Source organism: Theropithecus gelada, chromosome 1, assembly GCF_003255815.1.
Source record: "Theropithecus gelada isolate Dixy chromosome 1, Tgel_1.0, whole genome shotgun sequence".
Taxonomy (NCBI): domain Eukaryota; kingdom Metazoa; phylum Chordata; class Mammalia; order Primates; family Cercopithecidae; genus Theropithecus; species Theropithecus gelada.
Genome location: NC_037668.1, coordinates 182,736,791 through 182,749,467, shown reverse-complemented (window position 1 = coordinate 182,749,467; position 12,677 = coordinate 182,736,791). Strand labels below are relative to the sequence as shown.

Genomic DNA, 12,677 nt, shown 5'->3' with positions numbered 1-12,677 from the left:
TGTGGGGTAATACGGTGTGCACAAGTATGTGCACACACACAGTCACAGGAATTTGCAGTGGGGGGAATGTGCTTGAGGATCTTTGCTGAAGCAATGAAGGGAAGAGAGAAAGAAAAGAGACAGGACTGGGAATCAAGTTCCTTAGTTCCTCACCTACAAAGGTGAAACGCTCCACCGGTGGGCGGACACAGCAGATCCGGCTGAGGCTTTCTCCCACCTTCCCCAAGATCTTGGCTATGGGAGAGAGCAAGACAGACAGGGACAGAGTGGGAGAGAACCACTCACAACTGGCACTCATGTCGGCCCGCCATTGGGGCCGCTGTAAACATCAGGGTGCATGGATGGGGCAGGAGTGGGGAGCAGGAGGTAGCAGGAGGGTAGAGAGAAAGAACAGAAATATGACAGCACAAATTTCTTCTTCTCATTCACAGTCTGAGGCACACACATTGTGAGCCCTAGACTGGAAGCCATTTTCTGGTTATGTTTATTTCATTGTTGGAAACTTGGAAGATATAGAAGAGGGAAATACATAAAGAGGAAAACTTAAGGCACTCATAATCCCACCCCAAGATATAACTACTGCCAACCTGTTGGTATATTATTTATTTTCTTTCATGTTTTAAATGTGTATTATGCAGGTATGTCTACATAAATTGGATCAGATTTTCCATTTAAAGGCCATATAGGCGGCTGGCTTCTTTCATTTTCTATATCATGAACATTTCTTCCCCAGGTTTGTCCCAAGCCTATCCTTAGCTGCTCCTCCCACTGGACAGCTACACCCACATCCAAGGAGACTCAGCAAAGTACATGTTTGGAACCATTTCTGCTGGGCTAAGGCGTTCCTTCCCATGCAGATGGTCTTTAGAATCATCAGACATCCTATTTGGCTGAGAGGGATCTGGTTTTCAATTATCCCTCCGGGCTCCAAGCCAGCAAAATTTTCTGAGCCCCCCACATGTAGCTGTATGCAAACTGTGAAATTCTGACTCTTCTTTGTGAATTACCCTGTTTATAATAGACCAATAATATAATAGCTTATGGTCTCAAGGCTTGAAAAGTAATATCAGAATCTGTCTCTTGGAGTTGGCTTGGAAGAAAATTTCAGAGCATGGACCTCGAAGCCTGACAGTACTGAATATGAATTGTAGCTCTTCTACTTTTGAGCTGTGTGACAAATCAGCAAATCACTTTTCTTCTCTGAATCTGTTTTTTATTTGAAATGAGAACATAATGTCTATATCACAGTACTACTGCATTAAATAAGAACGCAGGTAAAGCACGAGCATCATTTGGGCACATAGTCCTAGGTCTGGGGTATGTGTTGGTGCTCTCTGTCACTGGATTGGTGGCTAAGAGTGTGGGGAATCTGGGTGCAGACCGCCTGGGTGTGACTCATGGCCCTGCTTCTTCCTCACTGTGTGACCCTGGGCAAGATCCTTAACCTCCCTAGAAGAGGCAGAGAAAAATGCTCCATTTTATACATTCAATTCCCAGTTAACACAATTATTTCTTAAAATTCATGTTTTTTTTGAGACAGGGTCTCACTCTGTCTCCCAGCCTAGAGTGCAGTGGCACAATCCCCCACTCCCTGCAACCTCTGCCTCCTGGGCTCAAGAGATCCTCCCACCTCAGCCGTCTGAGTAGCTGGGACTACAGGCATGTGCCACCATGCCTGGTTAATTTTTGTTGTTGTTATTATTATTATTATTATTTGGTAGAGGTGGGGTTTCATCATGTTGCCCAGGCTACTCTCAAACTCCTGGGCTCAAGCCATCCACCCACCTCAGCTTCCTAAAGTGCTGGGATCACAGGCGTGAGCCACCAGGCCCGGCCCTATGCTTATATTTAAATGCAAGAGAAGAGTGCACACCACCACCTGCCTCTCTCTGATTGTGACTGGTTTGCTCTGATGCTCAGTATTCAGGGTTCTCAAAGTATTGTCTGTGGACTAGCAGCATCAGCAGCACCTTGTTAAAAATACAAGTCCTCTTTCCCCTCCCAGACCTACTGAATCAAGTTCTGGATGGATCCCAGCAATCACTATTTTAACAAGCCCTCCACATGATTCTGAGGTTTGGGTACCCCACATCAGTGTTCCCCTACCTGCAGTGGGCTTGGTGGGCACGTTGCTGTTCTGGTAAATGGGCTGGGGGGTCTCGTTTTGTGGCTGTCCGATCACAGGCGTCATGGAAGGTGTGTTGACATTGGAGAGGATGCAGCCAGTCACCCTCTAGGGAGAGGGAGAAGAGTGTTATTAGCCACATGACTTTGAGAATCATTTCAAAGTTATTTCCAAATGGTTATCTGCTTGTCCATCATGGAGAGGCCACCCAGAGCTGAGGAAGAGCCCTGGGGATGGTTCTAGACCCAGCTGCATCATGTGGTCACTAGGCTGGCAGGAGCAGCTCAGTAGGAAAAGCATGAGATGTGGTGTTATAATGGGTCCTGGGGCCAAATTTGGGCTCTGCCTCCTAGCTATGTGAGCTTGGACAGTTACTTCATCGCTCCTGAACCTCAACTCAGGAGTCTAACCATATACCCGCCTTTTCCAATTGTGGTCGGGTCGCACAGGCGAGCATATGCAAAGTGCCTGTGGGGTGCCTGACACATGGCAGGAGCTCCGTCAGCAGCAGGCGATGCTGGAACCTTCTGTGTAACATGAATATCTGCCCTCCCCAAATGTTTCATGGGGCTCAAATGAGATCATGTCTGCAAAAGGGCTCTGTAAGCTTGGGAAAGGTCATACAAACACAAGGCACGATCACCACCTGCGGCTTCTTCAGGCCAGAGTTGTCAGTAACACAGCCAAGCAAGAGGGAGAGCGGTGCCAGGCAGCACAGGATGTGTTTGTGCTGCGGGAAGCAGGGTGGGTGGGTTCTGAGCACTCTCTCGCCTGCTCAGTGTGAATACACATGCCAGAGCCAAGCGGAAATTCTGTGTGCATTATCCATTGTCCTGAGTTATCTGCCAGGCTACTCCTCGCCAGTGCTGCAGAAAACACAGAGCTGATAAGACAGCATTCCTCACAGCTGACCCACTAGCAACCCCACTGGGACGAGGTGACAGGGAGAGTGGCTGTTGGGCAACAGAGAAACAAAGGATGAATTCCCAATCTCTTTAGCTTCACAAGGGCCACTGCTTATTCGAGGTTTCTTTATTCCCAAAAGCCAGCTGCCTGGGTACCCACCACCCACTCCTGCATGCCACCCTTTCTGGATTCAGATTCTGCTGCCAGGGGACCCCCAGGCCCAAGGCTGGGGTGATCTTCTAGGCCCCCGTTCCACAGGCCATCCTGTGGGCAGAGCAGTGTGTGAGTCCTTCTCAGCCCTAGAAGGGCAGGCATTTGTCCTGTGGGGTAACCTGTCACCTTTGTAAGACTCCTGATAGGAGGAGGTCACATCTGACCACATCTGGGAGCCAGCTGAGGTGGGTACCGTGGGATCTTTTCACCTCTCGGTGGGCTTCTTTTCCCAGCTGTGGCCGGTGGGGTGGAAGGGGTGGTCTGCCTCCATGTATTATTTCACCAGCAGAAAAGAAAACACTGCATTCCTGTTTCCTGACTGGTCTGGTAGCTGAGGAGTTTCTTCCTCTTGCTGCACTGTGGGTCCCATTTGACTTGTTCTATCTCAGAGAAGTAGAAAATGGCTGGCTGCACTCCCTGATCCTGCCCTCGCCAGCCCCCATGGGCTCCTGCGTTCTCAGAGGCCTTGACATTGGAGAGTTGGCCCAAGTCACCTGTTAAGTCATGCATCTATCTCTGCGGTTGGTCTACTCTGCATGCCGGGAACACCTGCCTCATGCTTGCTAGGAGTTTCAAGGCTGAGAGTTCTTAGGAAGCAGCTCCAAGCTCTTACTCCAAGGCAGGGGGGCCGGCAGTGACCTACATTCTTTGACAGCCTCTGCCCATTGCTGAAACAGCTGGGGCTCCTGGTGGAGCTTCTCTGGCCTAGACTCATACCCTGGGCATGAGTAACACAGGTAGAGTTCAGGAAGCCTGGGCATTTAGACAACAAATGATAGCCAGGCTTTCCAGCCAGTATTGCCAGCACTGAGGAATGCCTGCAGGGTCCCCATTCCTCCCTTCTGTCATGGAGCCTGAGGCTTCTGTGTGACCAGAAAGAGCACAGGCCCACAGGTACTTCCCAGGTGACATGTACTGTGAGAAATAAACTTGTGTGAAGTCACTGAGCTTTTAGGGATGTTTGTCACCACAGCACATCTTTGCCTATCCTGACAGATACACTCTTACACAGTGCCTTTCATTACTGCTATTGTGGAGACCAGCACAGAGGAGCAAGTCAGCGTGGCCCCAAGTCAGCCTCCTTTCAAGGGGACCAGAAGGGTCAGGATGTGTGAGAAAGGTTCTGAAAACCAAAGGGAAAGGAAATTAGTTTTCTCCAATTGCGTGGGGGAGAAAACAACAGATAGAGAACAGCCAGCTGGTCCTCTCTACCTCACTTGCCCTTGGCTCCCCAGGACAGAGCTCTGAAGCTCCACATCTGTTAAAATAAAGCCTGGCTGTGCAGCTGGTGGAGTGTGGGGTGGTCAGGGGCTGCTCCCCAGGAAGAACATGGTGACAGGCCCTCTGGCAGCAAGGACACAGATGGGACAGAGGCTCTCCCTGTAGGAAGGCAGTGCCAGGTGGATGCTATCTGGGGCTGTGGAGGGCTCTGCTGCAGAGTCCGTGGAGGCGAGCAGAACTGATTGTTTGCTGTCTTGGTTGGTCAGGCTTCTCGCCGTCGGTGGCATTGCTTTTCGTCCTGTCACTGTGGAGTTGATGGGTTGGCATTGATCTGGGAAGGGTGCTTCCTGCACACTCTGGCCAGTGCTGCTGGCTGGTATGGAGCCCATTCTAACCTGGCAACCAGCCCTGAAGTCTCTGCAGCCCGGCCACAGGCCCCAGGCTCCAGTGGGGAATACAGAAGCTCTCGCCTATCTGTGTTCACCAAACACTCACTGTGTGTGCTCAGATATGTGGACTCCCCTCTCTGCTCCCTTTCACGCACTAATAAAACAGGCATCAGACACCGTCTGCCCATGGGGCTCTTGTGAGGAGGAATGGGTGGGAATGGGGTGCAATGACTGGCAGGTGTGACGTGCCAATGGGGTCCCCACAGGCGGGGCACGGGGCTTGGCTGCTTGTACCTCCCCTAAGTGCTCCTCTCTTCTCCTGCCTTTCGTTGCCCAGTCTCCTCCTCCCTCACTTTCTGAAGTCCTATCACTGTGGTCTCCTTAATCCCACCTTGAACTTGCTCCCAGCTGATAAAAGCTGCCTACCATACCCAGCAGCAATGCCCCAAATGGGAAGTCAAGACTGAGGGTGGAAGACAGGGAGTAGCCCCTGGTGCTACTCGGGGTTTCTCATTCATTGTTCTTTGTTATACACAGGCTGGTCTCTCTCGAAAGAGGCAGAGAAATAAGAGGCTGAAAGCAGGTCGAGAGGCCAGCAGCACCCTCTCCTCTCCTTGCCTGACTTCTGTGGGTCCAGCGCCTCCCCTGCAGCCTGGTGGTTCATGCATCCCCAGGCTCAGCCCAGCTCACCTTCATGAGGTCCCGGTGGTGTTCCAACACGCTGCAGGTCGTCTGCCAGGTGTCCTGGTAGCACTCCCAAGGGTCCACCCTAACATCATGGGAAAGAAATTTCTCTTGGTTTCTGTTCTCATACTCTTTCCTTATTGTTTCCTTCCAAAGATTATAGCTCAGGAAGCATGGAAGACCTGGCCATACCATGTGCTTAGATCTTGAATCAGATAAAACCCAGGTGTGAAACACTTTTCTGAGCTTCAGTTTCCTCCTTTGTAAAATGAGAAGAGCATGGTATAGGCTTATGAGAAGAGATGCTGGTGCCAGTCTGCCTGGGTTTAATTCCAGCCTTAGCTCTTTGCAACTGTGTGGCTTTGGGAAAGTTATGTGATCTCCCAGTGCCTCACCTTCCCCATCGGTAAAATGGGAATAACAACAGTAACGAGCTTACGGTCTTGTTAGAAAGGCTCGGCAAGTTTTATGTGTACAATGCTCAGTACAGCGTCTTGCTCCTATTATTACCTACAAAATAAACCCTCCTTTGGACCCTTGAGGGTTGTGACAAGGATTAGCTGAGCTGGGCCTTTGTCAAGTGGTGGCCAGGCTGCAAGCCCTCGAAAATCAGTCTTGCCTGCCTCCCTCTGCAGTGAGGTGCTTTATGGGTGTGGAGGTGAGGCATGGCAGGCAGATGAGAGGGCGCAGACCCAGCAATGGCCAGCCCGTCTGGGATACTGCTTGTGAAATAAGCAGGGATCCAGCCCCAGACTGAGGCAGCACTGGGCCTTAATTGCCAACTTAATGATTTTTTTTTTTAGACGGAGTCTCGCTCTGTCACCCAGGCTGGAGTGCAGTGGTGAGATCTCGGCTCACCGCAACCTCCACCTCCTGGGTTCAAGCGATTCTCCTGCCTCAGCCTCCTGTAGCTGGGATTATAGGCACATGGCGCCATGCCCAGTTAATTTTTGTATTTTTAGTAGAGATGGGGTTTCACTACATTGGCCAGGCTGGTCTCAAACCCCTCACCTCAGGTGATCTGCCCACCTTGGCCTCCCAAAGCGCTGGAATTACAGGCATGAGCCCCCACGCCCTGCCTTCGCAAACATTTTCTTAGCAGTCGTGCATCCCCTTAACACCACCACCCTATCCCACCACCCCACCTAAAGTGCCCAGAGGTGAGATCCCACTAGCTGAAAACCCTTAGAGAGTCAGCTTGCAGTTTGCCTGGAGCCTAGCTCCCCCTAGCCAGGCCCTGTGCCTGGAAGCGCACCTGTGCCAGAGACAAACACTTCATCTGGCTAAATGGGCTCCCAGTTTTAGGCACCCCATCTCAGCCAACCCCCATCTCTAGAGGCAATGCTTAGACTCCCTAGTGATCTCAATTCTCAGGATTCTGATTTTCCAACCTAGAGCAGCCCAGGGAAGGTGGTAGGTACTCAGTAGTTGTTGAATGAATGAGGGAATTATTCCAGAATCTTCTAAGCACATCCAAGCAGTAACAGCCTCCTGCCCAGTGATTTCCTCACTGGACCCTTATTCAAGGTCCTCAACATCCCCAGAAGATCAGGAGTTACAATGTTAAGAGGCTTCATTTCTAATCTTTTCTTCCCTATGGATGTATCAATGTATCATTGCTCAAACCCTTTGATTTCTCTGGGCCTGTTTCTCACCTGAGAAAAAGCAGCCGTCTCTCTCCAAAGCTTTGTCGTTAGGGGGATGAGAAAGTCTATAAAGGGCATGTGCTTCTCACACAAATCACTGTGCACGAATGGCAAGGATCACTGCTGAATTATTACTGTCGCTTCCCTTCACTGCTCTCATTCCCGCCCACCCTACTCTTCCCGGGCGAACTCTCTGCATTCCTCATTCTGAGGTCAGCATCCCGTCACTTCGCCCCTTTCATGGAAACCTCTAGGTGATGCTTATTTTTCCATAGAGGGGGAAATTACAGCACACATGGCATGCCATTATTTTCTTTAAACATCATCTTCTCATGCAAATTATAATGGTAGGAACTTTGGGGAGCATCATTAGCATAATTAGTGGAAGCTTGCTTTAATTACACTGCAAGCTCAGTGGAGGGGTTGGGGTGGAGGTGCCTTCCTAGCAGCACGTCTGGCCAGAAAGGCAGTGAGCAGGAAAGCCACCTAGTGGGTGTGATTTGGTGTGGCTGCCGTTAAGGGCAGACTCGCACCTCTCTCCTGGGGCCAGTGTGGGGCCCTTAGGCAGCCTGAGTTCAGGAATGGGAAATTGCAAAGGCCGGGGAACATTCCCTGAAAGGTAGTGAGGGTTCATGGAAGTTAGTGGGAATGAAAGGGAGAGGCATTTCTGATTTTCTGGTCATGCTTCACCCAAAACCCAGTGATATTTCTGGAAGCTCCAAGAATCAGGCCAGGACTCAGAGATGCCAAAACAGGTGCAACATTCAAGCTCTTTCTTTACTTTCATGGGCCTTATAGTTTGGTTCAAAAATAAAGTTACCGGTATCCCTGGAGGTCTACGTATTGCCTCCACAAGGCTAGCATCTTGCCCCTGCCTCCCCATCCTTTCAGGATCCAAATTACTGCTGGAACTCTTCTTTTTTCCCCACCTCACTCCCAGTAAGTCTCCGGGCCACCTGCCTCTGGCATCTTCAGGCCAGCCCTACCTGATCCAGTCAGAATTCTGGACGGCCAGCTGACACATGATGAGACGGTGCCGGCTTGACACGAGGCCCTGGGAAGCAACAGAGCAATCATTGGGAGACTCCCTCCGTTCCCCACAACATCCTTGGGGTACCAGCCCAAGCCCACCCATTGTTAAGGTGCAGCCTTTTTCCAGTGGTGAGAGGGAATGAGGGATGTGACCCCTTTACTTGTCCGTTTGCCACAGGCAGGCCTGGAATGGTGGTGGGGAAAGGAAACGAATAAAGGGTGTGTGGTGTATACCACCCCAACAGGGTCGATAGATGAGCCTCCATTTGCAAAGCAGCCCCTCTGTGCCCTGCAGAGATGAGACTTAACTCAGCAAATGTGGCCTTGTCTTATGACTCAGTCTGGCTCATTAGGTGAGTTTTCCCAGAGCCCACCAAGGTGCATCTGTGGGAGAAAGGGGGAATGATGGGTAGAGCTCCTAGATTTGCCGGAATATGTGGTAGGGAGGGATGGGCAGGGAAATGAATTTTAAATCAGACTATATGAGGCATAGGCCGTTTTCTCCTAAAACCCTGAGAAGACTTGCCCAATGCAGCTCAACCCATAACCAGCTGCCAACCTGGCATCCACCATACCAAGCCACACCCAGTGGATGTTCCTGCTCCCCTTTCAATGAGTCCTGACCGGCCTGTGAGTGGCTCTATGGTCATGGACAGCTGGTCTTTCCAGCTGCTGCTTCAACACCCATCCATTCAGGTCCAACTGTGGTCCTGAGATGGGAAGCAGGATGGATGCATGGACCTGGGCATTTTGTGTCTCCAGGAATCTTAGCAGAGACAGAGGTGGGGCAGTTTTTCTGCCAGGAACTATCAGGCCAGGGATGGGAGGGCGGGAGTTGAAGGAGGACAGAGGCACAGGAAGGAACCCACCTGTTTTCCATAGGAGTCGTGGACAGGGGAGACAATCCCGCCAATCACAATAAACCTTCCAGTTTTGTGCAGATAATCCCTGGCTCTTTCTAATTAAGAGAAGAAATCCATACATTATAAAGAGGAAAGGCATGGATTAAAGGTGATAATTGAAATCAATATGCTCAGCTCTGTAATGCTGAGGTTTATTTCCCATCTCTCTTGCCATTTAAATAGAAAATGTCAACTTTCAAAGCAAACATTGGTGATTCAAAAGGTTACAGAACCAGATTTCAGCCCCCAAAGCAAAAGGATTTAGAACTCAGAGTTTTAAAAGTCCTCTGTGGGAGGAGCCAGTGTAGCTCAGAGGGATTTAAAACAAGCGCCTCATTAGCAGCCGTTAGAGCTACAGATTGGAATTTACCCCTATTGTCACTTGCAGAAATTATAACGTGGAGGAGTAGTGTTTAAAAAAAAAAAAAAAAAGCCTCCTTGTAATATGAAAGATGTGCTGATTGCCTCATCTAATTATTCAGAAGAGAAAAACCACCAAAACAAATTTAAAGGGCCTTGTAGATAATTACAGAGAATTAGCAATCAACCCAGAAGACCATCATCTTAGACTTGGTTGAGACGAAAAATTTGGCCGGATAAAAGCCTTTTATCCTTTGGAAGGTATGCAATATTGCTTTTTCAAATCTATCAGAGAAACCCAATTTTATTTTCGCAATACATTTCGGCAAACTAAGAAGGGGCTGAAAAGTCTGGTTCTATCTTACTTCCAAAAAAGTTCCTTTTAAGAATGTCAACAGAGGCCGGGTGTGGTGGCTCACACCTGTAATCCCAGCACTTTGGGAGGCCCAGGCGGGTGGGTCATGAGGTCAGGAGTTGACGACCAGTCTGGCCAAGATGGTAAAACCCCATCTCTACTAAAAATACAAAAATTAGCCAGGCGTGGTGGCAGGCACCATAATCCCAGTTACTCCGGAGGCTGAGGGAGGAGAATTGCTTGAACCCGGGCGGCAGAGATTGCAGTGAGCCGAGATCATGCTACTGCACTCCAGCCTGGGCAACAGAGGGAGACTCCGTCTAAAAAAAAAAAAAAAAAAAAAAAATGTCAGTAGGGCCTGAGCTTATTCCACTGAGGAAAAATCTGGCATGGAGTTTACAGTGAAGGAATTTTTAACTAGAAGGGAGCCTGGGCAGCAAGGCTGGCTGTGTAGTTTACAAGCAAGTTTTCAGAATGACTTTGCTGGATTTCTTAACACTTGAAAAAAAGATCTCACCATATTTGCTTCTTTTTCTTTCTTTCTTTGTTTTTTGAGACAAAGTCTCACCCTGTTGCTTAGGCTGCAGTGCAGTGGCACGATCTTGGCTCACTGCAACCTCCACCTCCTGGGTTCAAGCAATTCTTATGCCTCAGACTCCCAAGTAGCTGAGATTACAGGCGTGAGCCACCATGCTTGGCTAATTTTTGTATTTTTAGCAGAGACAGGTTTCACATGTTGGCCAGGCTGGCCTCAAACTCCCGGCCTCAAGTGATCTGCCCGCCCTGGCCTCCCAAAGTGCAAGGGTTACAGGCATGAGCTGCGGCACCTGGCTGCTTCTTTTTCTTTCAATGTGAAATTTCTTAGATTTAAAAAACAAATAGACGATTTTTAACACCGTTTTAGATTTACAGAATAATTGAGGAGATTGCACATGGAGTTCCATATACTTAGACCCTTCCCACCTTTTTACCTCCCTCCATGCACAGTTTCCCCCATTATATTAATAATTTTGCACTAGTGTGGCACACTTGTTATACTTGACAAATCGATATTAACACATTATTAACTATAGTCCGTAGTTTACATTAAGATTTACTCTGTGTTGTAGAGTTCTGTGGGTTTTGACAATTGTATCCCTCATTATAGTATCATACCCAGTATTTTCATGTCCCTAAAAATTCAGTGTTCCACCCATTCATGCCTCCTCTTTTCCCAAACCCCTGGCAACCACGGATCTGTTTACTATTTCCATAGATTTGACGTTTCCAAAATGCCATACGGTTGGAATCATACAGTATGTAGCCTCTTTGGACTTGCTGTTTTCACTAAGCAGTATGCATTTAAACTTCCTCCATGCCTTTTCATGGCTCGACAGCTCATTTCTTTCTTTTTTTTTTGAGACGAAGTCTCGCTCTTGTCCCCTAGGCTGGAGTGCAGTGGCACCATCTCAACTCACTGCAACCTCCGCCTCCCAGGTTCAAGCGATTCTCCTGCCTCAGCCTCCCGAGTAGTTGGGATTACAGGCGCCCGCCACCACACCCAGCTAATTTTTGTATTTTTAGTAGAGATAGGGTTTCACCATGTTGGCCAAACAGGTCTCAAACTCCTGACCTCAGGTGATCTGCCTGCCTCGGCTTCCCAAAGTGCTGGGATTACAGGCTTGAGCCACCGCGCCCTGCCGACAGCTCATTTCTTTTAATCACTGAATGATAGTCTATTGTCTGGAAGTACCTCAGTTTAGCCATTCATTTACCAAAGAACATCTTTGCTGCTTCCAGTTTTTAGTGATTATAAATAAAGTTGATATGACATTCATGTGCAGGTTTTTGTGTAGACATAGGTTGGGGAATCTACACAAGGAGCCATATGAATCACATGGTAAGATTATGTTTAGCTTTTTAAGAAGCTGTCAAATTGTCTTCCAAAGTGGTTGTGCCATTTTATATTCCCACCAGGAATGAGTGAGACTTTCTGTTGCTCCAATTTATTACCAGCATTTGGCATTATTTGGATTTTAATAAGTGGGTCATTCTGATAAGTGGGTCACATTTGCTTTTTTTTGATAGAGTCTAGCTCTGTTGCCCAGGCTAGAGTACAGTGGCACCATCTTGGCTCACTGCAACCTCTGCCTCCTGGGTTCAAGTGATTCTTGTGCCTCAGCCTCCTAGGTAGCTGGGATTAAAGACGTGCATCACCATACCCAGCTAATTTTTTAATTTTTTAATAGAGATGGGGTTTCACCATATTGGCCAGGCTGGTCTCGAACTTCCGACCTCAGGTGACCTGATCGCCTCAGCCTCCCAAAGTGCTGGGATTACAGGCGTGAGCCACTGTACCCGGTCCCACATTTGCTTTTTAAAAGAGTTGTAGTACTTCACTTGTTTTCAGATTTTATTCTGAGGTCAAATTAAAGGCCTTGCAACAATCTCTTCTGATATTTGAAGAAACTGCACAGCCTCTCCCTGTTTCTCTTGGGCCTTCACACTCCAGTCCTCCTTGGGGTCATTTCTATCTGGCCCTTGGCAGTCACAGACCCTCTGCTGCAATAAACCAGACCTTCTTTACTCTCCCTGTTCTCCAAATAGTGCCTTCTCCTAACTCTTCACTTCCCAAGCACTTCATTCAAACCCAGCTCTACCCTACCCCACGTCTAGCATGCCTGCCCTGCCCAACATCCTCCTGCTCTGGACTTATTGCCCGGCCACCTCACTAATCTCACTGTGCATCCAGTGCAGTCCAAGGGACCTGGAAACTGTTTCTGTAAAATGTCTCCTTTGCAAAGTTGTTATGAGGATCAAATCAAATTACAAAAGTAAAAGTGCATAGTGCTAGGTGGTTTTACT

General features: G+C 48.7%; 1 protein-coding gene across 2 annotated transcripts in view; it reads right to left on the bottom strand.

Annotated features, from left to right (window-relative positions):
- NMNAT2 (nicotinamide nucleotide adenylyltransferase 2) overlaps positions 1-12,677 on the bottom strand; it is a 176,654-nt gene that overhangs the window by 35,084 nt on the left and 128,893 nt on the right. For both annotated transcript variants that reach the window (XM_025359456.1, XM_025359465.1), the window contains exons 2-6: positions 9,086-9,174; positions 8,171-8,238; positions 5,545-5,623; positions 2,107-2,233; positions 154-234 (exon numbers count right to left, since the gene is read on the bottom strand). In XM_025359456.1, coding sequence (XP_025215241.1) covers positions 154-234; positions 2,107-2,233; positions 5,545-5,623; positions 8,171-8,238; positions 9,086-9,174 — 444 coding nt within the window. The remainder of the gene's footprint in view (positions 1-153; positions 235-2,106; positions 2,234-5,544; positions 5,624-8,170; positions 8,239-9,085; positions 9,175-12,677) is intronic.